The sequence below is a fragment of the Saimiri boliviensis genome, chromosome 11 (genome assembly GCF_048565385.1).
Source record: "Saimiri boliviensis isolate mSaiBol1 chromosome 11, mSaiBol1.pri, whole genome shotgun sequence".
Taxonomy (NCBI): Eukaryota; Metazoa; Chordata; class Mammalia; order Primates; family Cebidae; genus Saimiri; species Saimiri boliviensis.
The window spans coordinates 8,782,617-8,804,412 of record NC_133459.1 but is presented as its reverse complement, the minus strand read 5'-3'; the positions used below and the strand labels follow the sequence as shown (position 1 = coordinate 8,804,412).

At 50.9% G+C, this 21,796-nt stretch overlaps 1 protein-coding gene across 2 annotated transcripts in view; it reads left to right on the top strand.

Moving 5' to 3' along the window:
* Nucleotides 1-21,796, top strand: part of CTNNBIP1 (catenin beta interacting protein 1) — a 64,282-nt gene that overhangs the window by 21,301 nt on the left and 21,185 nt on the right. The window contains exons 2-4 of one of the 2 annotated variants that reach the window (XM_039474029.2): nt 11,205-11,289; nt 17,333-17,452; nt 18,173-18,263. In XM_039474029.2, coding sequence (XP_039329963.1) covers nt 17,357-17,452; nt 18,173-18,263 — 187 coding nt within the window. In that variant the 5' untranslated portion in view covers nt 11,205-11,289; nt 17,333-17,356. The remainder of the gene's footprint in view (nt 1-11,204; nt 11,290-17,332; nt 17,453-18,172; nt 18,264-21,796) is intronic. The other variant, XM_039474028.2, reaches the window with a different exon arrangement.

The following is a 21,796-nucleotide window of genomic DNA, read 5'->3' as shown; positions in this document are numbered from 1 at the left end:
GCTCTTGTTGCCCAGGCTGGAGTGCAATGGTGCGATCTCGGCTCACTGCAACTTCCGCCTCCTGGGTTCAGGCAGTTCTCCTGCCTCAGCCTCCTGAGTAGCTGGGATTACAGGCACGCACCACCATGCCCAGCTAATTTTTTGTATTTTTAGTAGAGACGGGGTTTCACCATGTTGACCAGGACGGTCTCGATCTCTTGACCTTGTGATCCACCTGCCTCGGCCTCCCAAAGTGCTGGGATTACAGGCATGAGCCAATGCGCCTGGCCTATGCCTAGCTTTTTAAATGAATTTTTTTATTTTTTGTAGAGATGGGGTTTCACCATGTTGCCCAGGCTGGTCTCGAACTCATGGCCTCAAGCAATACTCCTGCCTCAGCCTCCCAAAGCATTGGGATCACAGGTGTGAGCCACTGCACCCAGGCCTTATTTTCTTTTTATTTTTATCCTTTTTTTTTTTGAGACGGTGTCTCAGTCTGTTGCTCAGGCTGGAGTGTGATGGTGCGGTCTCAGCTCACTGCAACCTCTGCCTCCCTGGTTGAAGCGTTGCTCCTGCCTCAGCCTCCCGAGTAGTTAGGATTACAGGCTCCCACCACCACACCCTGCTAATTTTTGTATTTTTTAGTAGAGACAGGGTTTCACCATGTTGGCCTGGCTGGTCTCAAACTCCTGATCTTGTGATCTGCCTGCCTCGGCCTCCCAAAGTGCTGGGACTACAGGCTTGAGCCACGGCGCCTGGCCCAGGCCTTATTTTCTTTTTAAAAATTAATTAGCCAGGCTGGGCTCGGTGGCTTACGCCTGTAATCTCAGCACTCTGTAATGCCAAGGCAAGTGGATCACCTGAGGTCAGGTGTTTGAGACCAGCCTGGCTAATATAGTAAAACCTCATTTCTACTAAAAATGCAAAAAATTAGCCAGACGTGGTTGTGCATGCCTGTAATCCCAGCTACTCTGGAGGTTGAGGTGGGAGAATTGCTTGAACCTGGGAGGCGAAGATTGCAGTGAGCTGAGTTCGTGCCATTGCACTCCAGCTTGGGCAACAAGAGCAAAATTCCATCTCAAAAAAAAAAAAATTGACCAGGTACGGTCACTCATGCCTATAATCCCAGCGCTTTGGGAGGCTGAGGCAGGTGAATCTCTTGAGGTCAAGAGTGTTAGACCAGTCTGGCCAACATGATGAAACTCCATCTCTATTAAAAATACAAAAATTAGCCAGGTGCGGTGGCTCAAGCCTATAATCCCAGCACTTTGGGAGGCTGAGGCGGGTGGATCACGAGGTCAAGAGATCAAGACCATCCTGGTCAACATGGTGAAACCCCGTCTCTACTAAAAATACAAAAAATTAGCTGGGCATGGTGGTGCGTGCCTGTAATCCCAGCTACTCAGGAGGCTGAGGCAGGAGAATTGCCTGAACCCGGGAGGCGGAGGTTTTGGTGAGCTGAGATCGCGCCATTGCACCCCAGCCTGGGTAACAAGAGTGAAACTCCGTCTCAAAAAAAAAAAACAAAAAAAAAAAACACAAAAATTAGCTGGGCATGGTGGTGGGTGCCCGTAATTCCAGCTACTCAGGTGACTGAGGCAGGAGAATCCCTTGAACCCAGGAGACAGAGGTTGCAGTGAGCCGAAATCATGTCACTGCACTCCAGCCTGGGCAACAGAATGAGACTTTGTCTCAAAAAAAAAATTAATTTATTTATATTGATATATAATAATTGTAAGCTTTATCTTAGTTTCTAATTGATCTCTGATTGGCAGTGGGTTGGACTTCAGCATTTTTTCTTTTGCCTGCAAGGTGAATTTTTTTTTTTTTTTTTTTTTGAGATGGAGTCTTACTCTGTCACCCAGGCTGGAGTGCAGTGGTATGATCTTGGCTTACTGCGACCTCCACCTTCTGGGTTCAAGCGATTTTTCTGCCTCAGCCTCCCAAGTAGCTGGGACTACAGGCACGCGCCACCATGCCCAGTTAATTTTTGTAATTTTAGTAAAGACAGGGTTTCACCATGTTGGCCAGGCTGGTCTCGCTTTCTTGACCTGGTGATCCACCTGCCTCAGTCTCCCAAAGTGCTGGGATTACAAGCCTGAGCCACCGTGCCTGGCCCAGATTTTTCTTTTAATTTCAGTTAAAATGGATAATGCAATTCTGTCAACTTCTGAGCCAGAAGGGGCTGATAGGAGAGAGGGAAAGCATGGCTTTGGATCCAGGCTCAGCACTTGTTACTCCATGGCCTCAGGCAGGTTACTGACCCTCTTTGAGCCTCAGTCGTGTCATCCTTAAAATGGGAATAATTCCTACCTTGCAGGCTTGTGAGAGCTGACTCTGTACCTGAGCTTCTTAGAAAATGCTGTGGTGACAACAGTAATTATAATTGTTTTTCTGTAGCATCACCTGGCTTCAGGGAGCAGGAAAGAGCTTTGCATCAGGTTTGAATTGGGGTTGGTGACCTCAAGACACATTCCCCATCCCAGGCTTATCCTCTAAGAATGGGGCTGCGTCCTGCAAATGCCATGCCTTGCCTGAGACCTCACCAGGAGACCTGTTTTGCCCTTGCTCTGCTGATGGAGTGTGGTTCAGGAATGCTGAGCGTGGCTCTGGGTGGAGGAAACTGCAACGTGGAATTTATTTATTTATTTATTTTTATTTTTTATTATTTATTTATTTATTATTTTTTTGAGACAGAGTTTCGCTCTTGTTACCCAGGCTGGAGTGCAATGGCGCGATCTCGGCTCACCGCAACCTCCACCTCCTGGGTTCAGGCAATTCTCCTGCCTCAGCCTCCTGAGTAGCTGGGATTACAGGCATGCACCACCATGCCCAGCTAATTGTTTGCATTTTTTTTAGTAGAGACGGAGTTTCACCATGTTGACCAGGATGGTCTTGATCTCTTGACCTTGTGATCTACCCACCTCGGCCTCCCAAAGTGCTGGGATTACAGGCTTAAGCCACCGCACCTGGCCGACAAGGAATTTTAATTAAGGTGTTTGCTCCTGAGGCCTGAGAGTCCGGGAGGTTGTTGCAGTTTAATTACTGAGAGTGGAGCATGTGGAAGTTCCCTCTGACACTCCCGTTTTTGATGTCGATAGAAGACCTGAGGTGCTACCTTATGTGGGACTCTAGCAGGAGCTGTGTGGCAGGCCTCTGCCCCCCGTCCCTCTTGCTGGCTCAGAGTGACTTTTTAACCATGTACTTGTATACTGGAGAGCAACAGGGCAGAGTGGTTAAGACTTTGGACAATGTGGGTTTCATCCTGCTCTGATAGGGACCAGCTGGGTAATGACAGGTGAGTTCCGTCACCTCTGCACCACGGCATGCTCAGCTGTAACGCCCTGTAGGGACGTGAGTGGCGAAGACCGAATGATTCACTTCCCTGAGAGTTGTGAGTGGTGCATGACGCATAGTAAGCCAGAGTAGGTGTCAGCTACTCCTCTAAAGCAGTGCTCTCCACCTGGCGATTTCGTCCCCCACGGGACACATGGCAATGTCAGAAGACATATTTGATTGTCACACTGGAGGGGGGCTGCTACTGCCATCTAGTGTGTGGAGGCCCCGGATGCCGCTCAGCTTCTACATGTGCAAGACAGCCCTCCAGCAAAAACTCAGCCAGTCTGAAATGCCAGCAGCACCCTGCTGTGAAGCCCCTCCGGTGATTCAGGGCAGCACACAGACTGTGGAAGCAGGGTCTCCTCCCGGCTCTCCAGCCCTTATCGTTCCTCTGAGCCAGTGGGGGACTGACGGGCAGCTGGGAGAGAAGAGACGAGAAGCTGGGGGTAGTAAAAGCCTTTGAGTTCTTACTCCCATCCCCCATCCTGTAACAAAAACCATTTACTTACATGTTCTCTTATCTTATTAGTAATAGTAACTAGTATTTATTGACTTGCTGTATACCAGGCACTGGGCCAAGTGCTTTCTTTTTTCTTTTTTTCTTTCTTTTTTTTTTTAGAGGCAGGGTCTTGTTCTGTCACCTAGGCTGGAGTGTAGTGGCGCAGTCACTACTCACTGCAGCCTCGATCTCCCAGGCTCAAGTGATCCTCCCACCTCAGCCCCTGGCATAACTGGGACTACAGGTGCACACCACCACACCGGGCTAATTTTTGTATTTTTCGTAGAGACTCACTATGTGGCCCAGGTTTTAAGTGCTTTGTATATCATCTTATTTTCACAACCCACCCTTGAGGTAGGTGCTGTTCTCACCCTCTTTCTACAGAAAAGGAAACCAAGGCTCAGAGATGGAAAAGCCTCTCAAGCCTCAAATTCAACTCCTGATTGTCCCCCAAAACTGTTCCACTTGTTTCTCCCCATCTCAATTGATAGGAGTGCTGACCTTCAGCCACTTAGCCTGAAAACCCGGGATCCTCCACCATTGCCCCCACACCCCACAGTGCGCTCCCTGGTGATCCTGTTGTCTGCCTGCACCACGAGTCCCCAACTGGGCACCTCAAACCTTCACCCTCTGCCGCTGCACCCTCACCTGAGACACCAGCAGATCTGCCTGGATTCCTGCCACAACCTCTGCTCTGGCCTTGGGTCTGTCTCCATTCAGCAGTTAGGTGGTCCTGCTGGACCCCGGGTCAGACCAGCTATTCCTGTGCTCCCAGCTCCTGGCTGCCCTTGTGACACAGGTCCTGTCCCTTTCCCCTTGGGGATTAAGGCCCAGGCATCCTGCCTCCTCCCTTGAGCCATGGGGCCTACAGTGGTGCTCTCTTCTCCTCAGACTCCCCTGCCCCAGGGACTGTCACGGTCCCTGGAGAAAGCCTGGCTGGCTGCTGGCTGATCTCTGCTTCCCTGCTGTGGGCTGGGGAGTGGGCCTGGAGCCATTCCCAGGAGAGGGCATCCAGTTAACTGAGCTTAGCTGGTCCTCCCCTCCACCCAGTCCCATCGCCTCCGCCCACTGCCCAGCAGCTGTTGGGACCCTGCCTCCCTGCTGTGCCTACAGGCCCAGCCACAGGCAATCTGCTGCCCCAGGTGCCCTCTGCCTTCCACCAGAGCCTTTTCTGTGCCTCTGCCTCACTCTCCCCTTCCTCTGCTCCCTGTCCTCCTCCTCCTCCTTCCCCGTGGACTCCCTCCCTCCTGCCCACAGCATCTTCAGACTCCCCTCCCCGCAATCTTCCTTCTTGATTGTTCTGGTGGTGACTTCCCCTAAGCTCCCCCACACTGTCAGGTCAGCCAACCCACCTGGAGGAGGCAAAGCTGAGACTAAGACTCACGTGAGGCTGAGCACAGCTCTCAGGCAGAGCAAGTGGGGGCCAGGGTGCCCAGGTAAGGACAGGCAAGATTTTGCCCCTCCCCTCCCCATTGTGGACTGACAGACTTGACAACAGTGACAGCACTGGGTGAGTGCTGAGTTTCAGGAGGACGCTTAGGAGGGAGGGGAGAGGTCTCCAGGCAGAGGAAGAAGGGTGGAAGCTGCTCATCCTCCCTGCTCCCCTTGCGGGCTTGCCATGCCACACGCCAATGCTGAATCAGGCTAGCATGGCGTTATTACAGCCGCTGAAGCAGCCTCTGTGCTGGTGAAGCATGTGGGAAGGGGACAGTCCCATGCTTAGTGAGGGCTGTGATGGGGGCAGGAGCCTGTGGGGCCTGAGTGGACAAGGCCCATGGGGTGGGGCAGGTGGACCACTCCCCTGCTCTGCTCTATCCCCTTCTTAGAAAGCCCGCCCATTTCTACCTCTCTGGAGCAGCTCTCACTTCCTCTTCCTGCTCTGCCTTGTACCTGGGCCTCATGAGGTCCTGCCTGTGGCCCACCTGCCCTCCCACACATCTCGCACAGGACTTCACATGAATCCAGCCAGACTCCGGTCTTCCTGGGAGACCACTCTCCCCACGTCATCCCCTGACCAGGGCCTGATGCCCCCACTTGGCAGGTTGGACTTCCTGCCAGAGAGAGATTCCTCCCAGCCCATGACCTACCTTCCTGCAATGTCCCACCGCTGCCACCCAGGCCCCCACTGTTCCTGACTACTCTGGCTCTTCGTGCCTGCTGAAGGCACCCCCTGCCCTGTAGCCACACTTACCAGCTCCTCATCCTCCTCCAGGCTCCAGTTACATGTCCCCAAGGTGCCTCACACTTACCTTTCACATTCTTTGTCTCAGTATCTGAGATTCATTGACCTGGGTGACTTGTTTGGCATCTGTCTCCCCTGCTCACTGGAAGCCCCACAGCTGTTTTGCTCACCTGTATATTCTCATTGCCTGCCGGAGAATAGATGGTTATAATTGTTTGGTGAACTCCTGTCTCTTGTGCCTTCCCCTTTCTACCAGCAAACTCCTATTCATCCTTCAAGACCCAGTGACTTCCCCGGAGCCATCGGCAGCCAGCCTCTCCCCTCCCTTTTTGCAGAGCTTACTACACCCCTTTGCTCTGCCACTTACTATACGGGCTTAAGTCCCTGGATCTTCTTTCATCAGGGGCAGATGGTTGACACAGTGTGTGATACATGGTTGGCACTCTAGGAATGTTTGTCTTGACGTAGCGTATCTTTTTTTTTTTTTTTTTTTTGAGATGGAGTTTTGCTCTTGTTACCCAGGCTGGAGTGCAATGGCGCGATCTCGGCTCACTGCAACCTCCAGCTCCTGGGTTCAGGCAATTTTCCTGCCTCAGCCTCCTGAGTAGCTGGGATTACAGACGCATGCCACCATGCCCAGCTAATTTTCTGTATTGTTAGTAGAGACGGGGTTTCACCATGTTGACCAGGATGGTCTCGATCTCTTGACCTCATGATCCACCTCCTCGGCCTCCCAAAGTGCTGGGATTACAGGCGTGAGCCACCGTACCCGGCCAACATAAAGTATCTTTTTAACGCATTATTATGTAGTATTGGTGTGGTTTTCTTTTGCCTTGTGTTGTGTGGTTTCCTTAGCCACTCAGTCAACTCCTGGAAGGCAGGTTCAGTGTCACGGCCCCAGTTCTGTACCTCGTGTCCCCTAAGCCTGGTTCAGGGCTATGTGTACCTAGAAAAGTTTCAGTAAATCCTTCTTGAGTTCATTTAGTGTCTGCTTAAGGTTATGGAAACCTTGGCAGTTTGAGAAGCATCTTGACCTTCTTTTTCTCATTGTGGACCATCTGTATAATTTGTGGGGCTCACTCTAGGCATGTGCTGGGCTTTTAATAATTTCTGAACAAGCCCCCTTGTTTAGAAATTATTAGAAATTTCAAGGCCAGGGCCTGGCATGGTGGCTCATGCCTGTAATCCCAGCACGTTGGGAGGCCGAGGCGGGTGAATCACCTGAGGTCAGGAGTTTGAGACTAGCCTGGCCAACATGGTGAAAACCCATCTCTACTAAAAATACAAAACTTAACTGGGCATGGTGGTGGGTGCCTATAAGCCCAGCTACTCAGGAGGCTGAGGCAGGAGATCGCCTGAACCTGGGAGGCAGAGGTTGCAGTGAGCCGAAATCGTGCCATTGGATTCCAGATTGGGCAACAAGAGTGAAATGCAGTCTCAAAAACAAACAAACAAACAAACAAAAAACTAAAAAATTTTGGCCAGGTGCAGTGGCTCAGGCCTGTAATCCCAGCATTTTGAGAGGCTGAAGCAGGCGGATCACCTGAGGTCAGGAGTTCAAGACCAGCCTGACCAACATGACAAAACCCTGTCTCTACTAAAAATACAAAAAAAATAGTTGGGCATGGTGGCTGGCGCTAGTAATCCTAGCCACTCGGGAGGCTGAGCAGGAGAATCTCTGGAACCTGGGAGGTGGAGGTTGCAGTGAGCCAAGATTGCACCACTGCACTGCAGCCTGGGTGACAAGAGCGAGACTCTGTCTCAAAAACAAAAACAAAATTTTCAAAGCTGGGTGTGGTGGCTCATGCCTTTAATAGGAGGCTGAGGTGGGAGGATTGCTTGAGCCCAGGAGTTCAGGACCACCCCAGGCAACAAAATGAGAACCTGTCTCTACAAAAAAATAAAATAAAAATTAGATAGGCAGCCAGATGCAGTGGCTCACTCCTGTAATCCCAGCTCTTTGGGAGGCTGACCTGGGTGGATCATGAGGTCAAGACATTGAGACCAGCCTTGCCAACATGGTGAAACCCCGTCTCTACTAAAAATACAAAAATTAGCTGGCCGTGGTGGTGCATGCCTATAGTCCCAGCTATTCAGGAGGCTGAGGCAGGAGAACTCCTTGAACCCAGGAAGGGGAGATTGCAGTGAGCTGAGATTTGCACCACTGCACTCCAGCCTGGCAACAGAGCAAGACTCCATCTCTAAAAAAAAAAAATTTGGACAGGTCTGTGGGTGCGTGCCTGTGGTTTAGCCATGTAGAAGGCTGAGGTGGGTGGATTGCTTGAGCCAGGGAGTTCGAGGCTGCCATGAGCCATGATTGCATCACTGTACTCCAGCTGGGGCAACAGAGCGAGACCCTCTCTCTCAAAAGAAAAAAAAAAAGAATTTCAAGACAGAGCAGAACAGTAAACCAAGGGGTCCTCCTAAATTTAGGCCCTGTGTGACTGTCCAGGCCGCAGGCCCATGAAGCCAGCCCTAGTCTCACGTGACTCCAGTGAGGGAAGATGTGGTAGAGGTCACGATCTAGCTCCTTTATATAGGTGGTGAAATGAAGTGCACGGAAGAGCAGTCATTGGCCTCGGGTTGCACAGCCAATCAGTGACAGGGCAGAACTGAAAACAGAAGGCAGTTCTTGGAGCATGCTTACTGTCTTAGGTGGGCCCTGGGGCCCAGGGACTTTGAGCCTCAGTTTCTTCCTCTGTAATCTGGGAGTATTGACCTGACTATAAAAATGACAAATATAGTTGAATATTAAAAAGTCAGGAAACAATAGATGCTGGCGAGGCTTTGGAGAAATAGGAACACTTTTACATTGTTGGTAGCAGTGTAAATTAATTCAACCATTGTGGAAGACAGTGTGGCGATTCCTCAAGGATCTAGAACCAGAAATACCATTTGATCCAGCAATCCCATTACTGGATATATACCCAAAGGATTGTAAATCATTCTTCTATAAAGACACATGCACACATATGTTTGTTGTGGCACTGTTTACAGTAGCAAAGACTTGGAACCAACCCAAATGCCCATCAATGGTAAACTGGATAAAGAAAATGTGGCACATGTACACCATGGAGTACTATGCAGCCATCAAAAAAAATGAGATTGTGTCCTTTGCAGGGACATGGATGAAGCTAGAAGCCATTATTCTCAGCAAACTAACATAGGAACAGAAAACCAAACAGCACATTTTCTCACTTATAAGTGGGAGTTGAACAGTGAGAACATATGGACACAGGGAGGGGAACAGCACACACTGGGGCCTGTCACAGGGTTGGGAGCAAGGGGAGGGAGAGCATTAAGACAAATACCTGCCAGGCGCGGTGGCTCACGCCTGTAATCCTAGCACCTTGGGAGGCTGAGGTGGGTGGATCACCTGAGGTCAGGAGTTCAAGACCAGCCTGGCCATCATGGTAAAACCCCATCTTAAAAGAAGAAAGAAAGAAAGAAAAAAAGACAAATACCTAATGCACACGGGGCTTAAAACCTAGATGACGGCTGATTGGTGCAGCAAACCACCATGGCACATGTATACCTGTGTCACAAACCTGCACATTCTGCACATGTATCCTGGAACTTAAAGTAAAAAAATAAAAATCGGTTAGCAAAAAATAAAATGACAATTAGAACAGCTGGCCGTGAATCCCTGGACAGTCCCTATCTTTTGACCCCTTCCCTTGAAGTCAGGAATACGTAAGGGTCTGAGCCCTGTAGACAGGAGTGATAATTGGCTATCGTGGCAGTAGAAGAAATTAAAGCCCTTCAGAAGTGGAGGAAGGCTGTCTTTTCATCTCTCTTTGAAAGAATGTGGGGACTTGGTTGGAAAGTTCCCCAGGGTTCCTTGGTATTTCGGTGCTTTGATATCTAGAGGAATAAAAGAGCAATTAATTGCTACAAATGGCCTGTTCCCGTAGGGTTAGTCTGATGGTGGAGGGGGTGGTAGTGGTGGGTGACAGCTTTTCTATTCCAGGGCCATTGCTGGTTAAAGGGACACACAGAACAGAGAGTCACAGGTTTACAGCAATGTCTGACTTTAGGGGAGGCTTTTGAAATCCCGCTTTCTCTGGTCTTCCTCAGCCCCTTGGGTTATAGAGCTGCTTTCTTTTCAGAATTCGTTGAAGACAGTGGGTTCTGAGCTGTCACTGGTCCCACACCACCGTTAGAACCAGTTTCTCAAAGTGTTGTCTGCCATCCTTTCCCCACACAGGGATGACAGCTGAGAGCACTGTGGTAGTAGAAGACTGGGTAGTAAAAGTGGGTGTAAAAGCACCCAGTTTTTACAGACATGTGGTTATCTACCACATAATATATGACCACAGGCCTGTGCCCTCACCATTCATTTGGATGGTTGGCATATGCCTTGGAGATTTGAGGCACTGAGTCTTGCACCCCAGCAGAGCAGGTGGCACAGCTGGAGCAGGTGGGCGAGGCTCCCACCACCCCTCGAAACGTCCTGCTTCTCCTGTGTCTCCACCCCCTTGGCAGTCCACACTCCTGTTCCATTAACCTGTGCAGGTGACCTGAACGATGAGCTTGTATGTGGGAGGCAGAAGAAAAGAAGGCAGTGTTCTTGGATTCCTGCCAGAGGTGAACTGGGGGCATGTAGACATGTGGCCAGGCTGTAGGTCTGCGAACAAGCTGCCACTGTGCTTTTCATGTGTTTCTGGCATGTGTCTGTGTTAACTGATGTTTAAGTGCACAACTGCAGGTGTTCACCAAGCACACAGATACATATACATGCACTGAGCACAGAGTCTGTGGGGTGCTGAGCTACCTGTGTCTTGTTTGTTGTTTCAGATTTGGTAGGTGGGGCGTCCTCTCATGCAGGTGTGGGACTTGGCCATCGGCTGTCCTGGAGTGATGCATTCTGGTCCACAGTGTCTCTGAACACAGCGTCTCAATTAGACTTGGTGACTAAGCCAAGGGAGCAGGGTGTGTGGTGTCGAGCGGACTGACCTGCTTTAGCCGGAAGTGCCAGGCCAGCCGAGCTGCCGTCAGCACCTTATTTATCCCAGAGGTGCAGGTGTGGGCTTCCTGGGCTTGCTAGACACACAGGTATTTCTGGACCGAGGCAGAGCCCGACTCCTCAAGCTTTCCACCAGCAGTTGTGCATCCTCAGCATGGGGTGTGTGCTCCAGGCCCAGCCCCAGCAGCTGCGTGGGCCCTCCCGACTCCTCCCATGACCCGTGTTCTGTGTCTCCCCAGGGCGGCACCTTCCTACTTCTCCCCGGCCACAGTCCTCCCCTCACAGTTGAGTACCTGTTTGCCTGAAGTTAATTTCCAGAAGCAGGTAAGGCCTCCAGGGGAAGGCCTCTATAATGTGGCCATACGGTCGCGTCGGGTGGGGGGTGAGGAGTGGTCTTAGATGCCAGGCGCCAGGGCTGATCATGAAGTTGGCTCAGCTGTTACCTTTCACCATGAGCCCTTCTGATGCTCTTTTCTCCAGATGTGTTGGTTCTTCTGGGGAATGTTTTGGTGCTGCTGGTTTCTTTCAGGCTAAGACATGTACAGATTCTGGATAATATTTCATAGAAGCTCTGGGAAGCACCAATTCTGTGGCATTGTATTTTTTTTTTTTTTTTTTTTTGCAATTTAAACATCATGAAAATGTAAATTTTATCTTTTTAAATTTATCAGAATCTATCACAATGTGTTTTAAAATGGACAAAACAAAAGACGAGTACAGGGGCTGGAGGCAGCTCATGTGTCTGAAGGGCCTGCCTTGCCTGGCCTCACTTGAGCTTACTTGATATCTTCCTAGCAGGTGCAAGACCACCCTGGGTATAAGTGGATATTCTAACAGAGATAAATATGGATGTTCAACAGCATTAGCTTCCAGTTTAAAAATAAAAACGAGTGCAGGTGGCTGTGTTTGTATTCAGGGCCACTCGTGCCTGTCAAAGCAAGGCCAGCTTTCAAAGCTCTTTATCAGAATGGGTTGCATTTCCCGGACAGCGACCTGTACAGAGAGCCACAGCCGTCCAGCCTCCAACTGCCGTGTGTAACTTTCAGCAGTCTTGTTCTCCAGGTCCCTCTTGCACTGCCTCCTAATTCTTCTAAAGTGATCAACTACTTAAAAGCTGGAAACTACGTGATGGTCAAAATTAGGTCCCTGCAAAGGCTGGGCAGGAGTGTGGCAAGCGAGGGTACCTGCTACAGATGCCCTTGGGTAGCTCCCTGAGAATGTGGTGTGGCCTGTGAAGCCAAGGGCAGTTCTCCCGTTGCGTGGACCTTTCACAGTGGTTGGGTGCCACTTCCTCACCATGCTTTCCTGGCCAGCCAGGCTTTCTTCAACAGAGAGGTGGCTCAGAACCAACAGGAGAGAGAGAGAGAGAAAGAGAAAGAGAGAAAGAAACAGGATTGTGTCTCCGGGTCTAATTTGAAAGTATGTACCTTAACGTCTCTTCATTGAATTTGCCCCAATCAGATGTCATTTTCTGGGATGGCACTCACTTTTTGCGGAATGTGTGGTTGCCTACTGCATAAAATATAACCACAGACCTGCCCCCTCAGGATTCATTTAAATAGTTAATAGTTGCCTGTTGTTTCTTTTCTGTTTTGTTGTTTTTGAGACCAGAGTCTCACTCTGTTGCTCAGGCTGGAGTGCAAGGCGCAATCTTGCCTCACAGCAACTGTGACCTCCTAAATTCAAGTGATTCTGCTGCCTCAGGCACCCGAGTAGCTGGGATTACAGGTACCCGCCACCATACCCGGCTAATTTTTTGTATTTGTAGTAGAGACGGAGTTTCAGCATGTCGGCCAGGCTGGTCTCAAACTCCTAGCCTCAGATGATCTGCCTGCCTCAGCCTCCCAAAGTGCTGGGATTACAGGCATGAGCCACTGTGCCCGGCCTGTTTCTTTTCATTTTCCTTTTTTTTTGGCTCGCCTCTGACTTGGGCAGCTAACAGAAATTTTCTTAGGATTTTGAGTGGAAGTGCTGCCCCATTTTAGACACTGGAATGTTTATGGGCCTAGCCAAGAGACCATAATTGAGAACCATCATTGCTTTTGGTTCTCACGTTCAAGGACTGGATGAATAATTAATGTGTCTAATTTATTTACAGTTTTAGTTTATGTAATTTAAACATATTTTAATGGAGACCAGTTTTTCATCCCTACAGGGGAAAATAAGATTTCTCAAGGGAAGTGAATCTGATGCCTGTCAGAATTATGATAAAAGTTTAATAGCGTATTTGCTTGTATAGGCAACAAAGACATACTTTAATATACTTGTAGCACACCATGACTGAAATGTCTGTATTGTTTGGGTTGATTATGATTTATTCTCTCCAATTACGAGTTTGCTCCTCATTAACGCCCTTGCTGCAGATTAGGAGAGAATTATGTAAGCCAGTCATGGTGTTTCCGTTTGGGTTGAAATGGGAAGGGCAGGAACGTGTGCTCCTGACCGCATTTCTGCTCCAGATCCAGCCCTGAGTGTGACCTCTTGTTAGGCAGCAGGACTCAGTCAGCTCGTACTAGGTCTGGAAGAATTCTTGATGACCAGACTTTTAGAAACGACAAGTCAGGGGTCTTCCCTGAAGTGAGAACTGTCTCTTCCAGGGAAGTGAGTTGAAGCAGGAGTAGCCTGGCTCCAAAGACCCGTGCAGGTGCCGGTGACACTGCAGGCCCACAGCTGGGCAGCCCCAGCCCCGGGAATCCCAGTGTTAGGCATTCCCAGGACAGTAAGGCTGCACTAGCCAGGAAGACAGGGCGGCACCTATCAGTGCGAGCTGTTCATAGAAGGCTTGTTGGACAGGGCAGCATTCTGTAAAGCTGGGCCCATGAAGGCAGTTTGTGATGGAAGCAGTCTGTGATGCAGAACCGACGCTCCTCTGGGAAGCACCTACTGTGTACCCAGACCACCGGGTCCTGAGAGAATGCAGCAGCAAAAACCAGACATTCATAGATCCTTGCCAGGGCAGAGCTGGCTCTCTGAATGAATAAATAGATCTTGCCTGGGACCCGGGGCTGCAGTGTGGTTTGTGATAGTAGGATTGAAATAGGGAGAGCCAGAGCAGGAGTGATCTGCTTCCCACATTGGCTAAGGACTGGTTGGCTTGAACTGGGTGATCTGGAGGCCTGGGAGAGCCGGCTGTGGGTGGGAAGGAAGCAAAGCTCGTGCTTTTGTGTGTGGTGACACCTAATGGCCAGTTCCTTGTATTTCATCCTGTCTCTCACCAAGAGAGAGCAAATGAGAACTAGCCAGATAGAATTGGAAGATTTTTACTCCTGGAAGCCATAACTCCCAGCTCAAAGAGTTTACGGAGCATTTCAGATGTTCGTTGGAGAACACAATAGCCCAAGGCACACTACAAAGTGAGAGTCCTTTGGAAAAGCTAAATTTGGTTATGGGAGACAGGGTTAGGTACTTTGGTCTCTTAACACAATGACCTTTGGCCCTAGATGGATCTGGATATTGCTGACTGGGAGAAGCTTAGACACCACTGGCTGTCTCACTATTCCATTTAGCCAATCAGGCAGTATTTATTAAGTGCCTGCCAAGTGCTAGGCTCCTGGAGGAACAGCAGAGGGGGCCCTGGCCTTGCAGTAGGCAGGGGAGAGAGACAGTAAGCAAGTTCTCCACCAGGCACTTCCAGAGAATCAGGACAGGTGGGCATGGTGGCTCATGCCTATTAATTCCAATATTTTGAGAGGCTGAGGCAGGAGGATTGCTTGAGGCTGGGAGTTCGAGATCAGCCTGGCTACGCAACATAGCAAGACCTCTACAAATTTTTTTTTTTTTTTTTTTGAGACGGAGTTTTGCTCTTGCTACCCAGGCTGGAGTGCAATGGCGCGATCTTGGCTCACTGCAACCTCCGCCTCCTGGGTTCAGGCAATTCTCCTGCCTCAGCCTCCTGAGTAGCTGGGATTACAGGCACATGCCACCATGCCCAGCTAATTTTTTGTATTTTTAGTAGAGACGGGGTTTCACCATGTTGACCAGGATGGTCTCGATCTCTTGACCTCATGATCCACCCGCCTCGGCCTCCCAAAGTGCTGAGATTACAGGCTTGAGCCACCGCGCCCGGCCAACAAAAAATTTTTTAAAGTGGCAGAGTGATGTGGCATGCTTCTGTGGTCCCAGCTACTTAGGAGGCTGAGACAGGAGGATTGCTTGTGCTCAGGAGTTCAAGGCTACAATGAGTTCTGATCACACCACTGTACTCCTGTGTACCAGAGCAACTGTCAAGGAAGGCTTCCCTAGGAGGACGTCTTGACGCCGAGACAAGGGTGGAAAGAACCCAGTTCCAGGCTGAGGGGACACCCAGTACAAAGGCAGCCAGTAGGGAAGAGCTTCTCAGCATGTTCCAGAATGGACCAGGGCCAGGAATGCAGAGCAATGGGGAGAGGTAGGAGAGGCAGGCTGGAGAGGGAGGCAGGGCTGATGGCGGAGGCCTCGAAGGGTCCTGGCAAAGATTGCGAAATGCGTTCTCAGGTAGGTTTAAGCAGTGATGTCATCTGTTTTGGGGAGGCTGAGGTGAGAGGATCACTTGATCCCAGGAGTTTGAGACCAGTCTGGGCAATATAGCAAGTCTCTAAAAAGAATTTTAAAACATTAGCCAAGTGTGGTGATGTATACCTGTGGTCCTAGCTACTCAGGAGGCTGAGTTGGGAGGATCACTGAAGCCCAACAGGTTGAGGCTGCAGTGAGCCAAGATCATGCCACTGCAGGCTGGGCGACAGAGGGAGACTCTGTCTAAAAAACAAAAAACAAAAAACCATAAGATTATTCTGGCAAAGGAAGTAGGGGCATCATGAGGAGGTCACGTGGTAACTTAGATCCAGGTGGCCATCAGGGAAAAGGTGGAGACTACATCATCATCCAGACCCAGGGATGCAAGGTTCACCCCACAAGGCTGGAGTCCAGCCCCAGACTGGCAGTGCTGTACGTCAAGTGAAGTAGAAGGAAGTGAGAATAGGTCAATGTAAGGAGTGATGCCCCAGGACAGAGCGTCCCTGCTCAGCTGTGCAGGAAGTTATGGCCTTCCCTGTGCTGGGGTGTACCCTGGGTCTGGGGGTCCCTGGGGGTCCCTCTCATCAGAGACCATTCCTGAGGCAGGTTACTCCTCTTTCCCAGCTCGCAGTTGTCTCTTAGGCCCTTTTCTGAGCCCAGGAGGCAGTGGAAGGGAAGCAGGCATCTGAGTAAGAAAGTCTGGGCTGTAAGGGGTTAGCAGAAGTTGCTGGAAAGAGACCTGTGCCGCATCAAGCATGCAGCTGCTTATCAGTTTACTGCGCATACTTTTAGGGCAAGGGCCCCATTAGCTTATGGGGAATGAGCAGTTGACAGGTACCTACAGGAAGGTGCCCAGGCTCTGGCACATTGCTGAGGCTGCCCTCTGTGCAGAGAGTCACCCTGCCTGGGAAAGCCTGCTGGTCCAGGGCTTGCTGGTCCCGGAGGGACGGATGGTGTGAGGATTGTTCTTGGCCCACCAGCTTGGTTCCGTGGTTCTCCGAGCGCAGTTCCTTGGCACTGGGGCTGATAAGGCTCCACCCCAGCAGCTGCTGCGTTATTTCTGACTCATCCAGGAGTTACCAGTGTGTAACCCAAGCCCCTCCATACCCAGCTTCCTCTCCTCCAGCTCCTCCTGGAGGGAGGAGGCTCTGGACTTCTCTCCTGGGGACTTTCTGTAGAATCAGGTCCCTGCTGCATGTGGACACGGCCGCTGGCCTTCCCAGCAGCCTACAGGAGCCACCCTCTGCCAGGTGGGGTGGGTTCGTGAAGGTTGAGGTAGCACGCCCTGCAGCCCTGGGCCAGCGTCTTTCCATTGAGTCCAGCCCAAGAGCCACAGCCCTGGCCTCTTAAACTTGTCATGGGTGTTTGCTGAGGGAGCTGTCTCAGTGTTTGGGGGTTGGGCACTGATATCATGGTTTCTTGAGCCAAAGGCCCCAACCAGCTGCCTCTGATCCCATCACTTTTTTTGCCCCACGTGGAGGTTGCTTTTTCTGAAAACCTGGGACATTTGGGGCTTCATGCACCATGTGTCCTGTGGCTTGTAGCAGGAGCCTTGCTCTGGGGTGGCTGACAGGTAGAAACAACCAGCAGTCTGGGTCATCTCAGTCTCCCTGGACCCAATAACTCCATTCACAGAGGCAGCAGGCAGGCTCATTCCTGCAGCGCCCGCTGGAGAACATAGCTGCTCAGCCCAGCTGGCTGGGACCGTCGTGGGTGAGGGAGGAACCCAGCACCTCGCCACCTGCCCCATGCTCCCAGAAGGGAGACTGCAAGTGGAAAGGAGCTCCTGGGAGGAGTGAGGGTCACTAGCAGTGTCAGTGTCCCAGTATGTCACATCCTGGTCTCTTCCCCTTCCATCCTGCTACTTGTTCTGCAGGAGTCCCCAGAGCCGGGCAGGGGGATGAACCGTGAGGGAGCTCCCGGGAAGAGTCCGGAGGAGATGTACATTCAGCAGAAGGTCCGAGTGCTGCTCATGCTGCGGAAGATGGGATCAAACGTGAGTGCCTGCGAGGTGTCAGGCAGCAGCCCCCAGGGAGGGGGTCCCAGGGAGGGGCCCTGCTGGGCTGTTGGAGGGTGGAGCCACTGCAGCTGCCTCCTTAGGAGCCATGGACTGAGCAGGGGCCCCCGGGCCTGTGGTTTGGCTCTAGAGCCGCTTCTGTCTCCCAGGCACAGACCCCAGCACGTCGAGTTCTGGGGGCCCTGCTGGGTAGTCTGCCCACCCCTGTGCCAGGTTGGGACCAGGTGTGTGAAGGTCTCAAGGCCCTGATCTTCCTTTTCTCCCCCTTCCAACCCTGAAATTCTTCTCTCCCACGGGGCATCTGAGGGACAGCTTGGCAGGACAGGCGCTGAGGAGGCAGCAGGCATGCGGGTGCAGGGGTATTTCTCAAAAAGAGCAGAGGGACATGGAATCACCCCTCAGTCTTCTGGCCAGGGCCTGTGTCTTCCACTGGCCCTGTACTAGACCAGACCCTAATCTCAGATTCAGTCTGAGTGGCAAGGCCTGTGGGCCTCTGGACCAAGTTTAAGAAGGATAGGAGGGCGGTGCCCTGGCTCTGAAAGCAAAGGGGTCAAATCTCAGGAACAGAGGCCTGGGAAGCAAAGGAGGAAGCACCGCCCAGGGACCAAGCAGGCCTAGGCAGTGCCTCTGGGGTGCAGGTGCTTTATAGGGAACAGGTGCAGGCTGCCTGCCCCTCACCACGGCTCTCTCACCCTGCAGCTGACAGCCAGCGAGGAGGAGTTCCTGCGAACCTATGCGGGGGTGGTCAACAGCCAGCTCAGCCAGCTGCCTCCGCACTCCATCGACCAGGGTGAGTCGGCAGCAGAGGGGCTGGGGCAGTGGCACAAGTCCCAGGGTCACCAACTTATGGTTCCTTTAGAAAGCCCTCCAGCCCTCTTTGATGGGTGATCCATGAGACCCAGGGCCCACTAGGAGGGGCTGCAGCTCCCTCCACCTGCAGAGCTGAGCCAGGGAGCCTCTGGAGCCTCCCACCTGACCCATTTCCTTCCCTAGGTGAGAGCCAAGGACTCTACAAGGCAAATGGCAGGATCCCTTTCTTAGGCCTGGAGGAGGCAGGAAATGGGGGTGTCTGGGGGCCCTTGTAACTGCAGAGACTGATTATTGCATTTCTTTAACCTTTGGCCTGACCTCTACCCACCCAACACCCTGTCCAGGAGAGAGAAGCTGCCCTTGTGTGCTAGGACAATTCCTTCACTGTTGTTCTGGGTACAGACCACATTGTGGCTGGTACAGTCCTGGCTGTGGCTGGAAGGAATGCCCCAAACGCCTGATGTCTCCATGTGCCTGAGGGAGTTGTATCTTTTTTGAGTGACCTCAACCAATCAGCATGGTAACAGGCAGATTTGAGTGTTTGTTGTGTAGCAGGCACTGTGCTTGGCACTTGATAAAGATCACTTCGTGCTATTGTAGGTAGCTACTATTTGTATTAATACTTCCACTTAACAAACAAGGAAACTGGGATTTGGAAGCAGTGAGTTACTTGGTAATGTAGCCAGGTGGTTACTGGGGAGTCCTGGGATGCACACCTGAGGCTGAGGAGCTCTTTGCTGTCTGTCATCTTGCCCATAACCCACATGGCTACTGGCGCTCTACGTCCCTTGGCCGCTTAGCAAGGTTCTCCTTCTCTAGAAGGCTTATCATAACACTGAGGCCCAGTGTTCTGACCAGCATCTCCATAGAGTCCTTTCCTTTTATTCTGTTTTTATTTTTTTTTAATTTTAAAATTTTTCTTTTTTTGCTTACCGATTCACCTGATACACTTAATATTCTGTTTATGCTTTGTTGGAATGATTGGCCATGAAATATTGTAACCTGTGGCATGTCCAGATGCAAGCAGGCTCCCAGAAGCAGAGTGCTGATGGCTGTGTTTGCTGTGTTTGAGGCTGGCATGTGGGGCCTGACCTAGATCACCAGCCAGCCCTTGCTCTCTGGATGTCTCAGGGCTCTGCCCTGGCACAGGGTCTCGTTCCCAAGTGCTGATGCTGGGTGTGACCTGGCTAGTGCACCCAACTCAGCAGAAACCTTTCAGGATGCAGCAGTGGCTCAGGCAGCTCCCTGGGACAGCAGCTCACCATGCACAGCCTGCCTGGGTGTGTCTGCCCAGGTGTGCCTCCTGGATCATGCAGCAGCCTGTTTTGCGTGGCGTCAGCTCCCGCCCTGTCCTGGGATCTCTTGGGTGAGGTCTCTTCTCTTCCAAGGCTAATCTGGGTTTCTAGCATGGCACCCTTTACCCTGACTTCTAACTCATGTCAACCTGAGACCTTCAGGCTGTTGAGTCCCTGGGGACTCCCCTTTCTTCCTACTTAGTCTTGGTCACTGAGTTAACCTGAATTTGAGCTGAGATGGTAAGAAAGCCTCCAGTTGAAGACTCTTGGGAAAAAGTCAAAATAAGAGACATCAAAATGTAGGACCATATGTCAGTATAAAAAGCAGCAACAGGCTGGGCGCGGTGGCTCAAGCCTGTAATCCCAGCACTTTGGGAGGCCGAGGCGGGTGGATCACGAGGTCAAGAGATCGAGACCATCCTGGTCAACATGGTGAAACCCGTCTCTACTAAAAATACAAAAAAGTATCTGGGCATGGTGGCGCGTGCCTGTAATCCGAGCTACTCAGGAGGCTGAGGCAGGAGAACTGCCTGAACCCAAGAGGCGGAGGTTGCAGTGAGCCGAGATCGTGCCATTGCACTCTAGCCTGGGTAACAAGAGCGAAACTCGGTCTCAAAAAAAAAAAAAAAAAAAAAAAGCAACATTCCAGGTGTGGTGGCTCACGCCTGTAATTCCAGCACTTTAGGAGGCTGAGGCAGGTGGATCATCTGCGGTCAGGAGTTTGAGATCAGCCTGGCCAACATGATGAAACCCTGTGTCTATTAAAAATACAAAAATTAGCCAGGCACGGTGGTATGCACCTGTAACCCCAGCTACTCGGGAGGCTGAGGCAGGAGAATCACTTGAAACTGGGAGGTGGAAGCTGTAGTGAGCTGAGACTGCACCTCTGCACTCCAGCCTGGGCAACATAGCAAGACTCCATCTCAGAAAAAACAAATCAGAAAACAAAAACCAGCAACAACACATATACACACAAGTTGTATATGTGCATAATCACGCCTGTAATCCCAGCACTTTCATGGCAGGAGGATCACTTGAGCCCAGGAGCTCAAGGCCAGCCTGGGCAACATAGGGAGACCCTGCCTTTACAAAAAATACAAAAATTAGCTGGCAGTGGTGGCACGTATTTGTAATCCTAGCTACTAGGGAGGCTGAGGTGGGAGGATCGCTTGAGCCCAGGAGATCAAGACTGTAGTGAGCCATGATTGCACCATTGCACCCCAGCCTAGGCAACAGAGGGAGACCCTGTATCATAAATTTTAAAAAAGGAAAAAAAAAAAAAAAAGACAAGTTGGTGGAATATATACCAGGCTGTCAAAAAATTTTGTTAGGGCGTGCTGGGCACGGTGGCTCACCCCTGTAATCCCAGCACTTTGGGAGGCCAAGGTGGGCAGATCACCTGAGGCCAGGAATTTGAGACCAGCCTGGCCAACATGGTGAAACCCCATCTCTACTAACAATACAAAAATCAGCCTGGCGTGGTGGTGGGTGCCTGTAGTTCCTGCTACTTGAGAGACTAAGACAGTAGAATTGTTTGAACCTGGGAGGTAGAGGTTTCAGTGAGCCAAGATCGTGCCACTGCACTCTAGCTTGGGAGACAGAGCGAGACTCTATCTCCAAAAAAAAAAAAATTTTGTTAGGGAGTAGGACTATATACGGAACTTTCACTTTCCAAGTCACACATTCTTGTAAAACTAATATTTTAACATTGTACATTCATTTGTTTGTCATAGGGAAAGTTAAAAATATATATTTTTAGGGCCGGGTGCAGTGGCTCACTCCTATAATCCCAGCACTTTGGGAAGCCGAGATGGGTGGATCATGAGGTCAAGAGATTGAGACCATCCTGGTCAACATGGTGAAACCCCGTCTCTACTAAAAATACAAAAATTAGCTGGGCATGGTGGCGCACGCCTGTAGTCCCGGCTACTCAGGAGGCTGAGGCAGAAGAATTGCTTGAACCCAGGAGACGGAGGTTGCAGTGAGCCGAGACCGCCCCGTTGCACTCCAGCCTGGGTAACAAGAGCGAAACTCTGTCTCAAAAAAAAAAAAAATGTGTATATATGTGTGTGTGTGTGTGTGTGTGTGTGTGTGTGTGTGTGTATAAATATAAGAACTCTTTATTTGCCTAGCTGAACTGACAGTTGAGAATAAAAATGAGCTCTGCCAAGTTGCTGAGGAAGGTCACTGACCCCACTTAGCTGTTGACCTTGCCCTG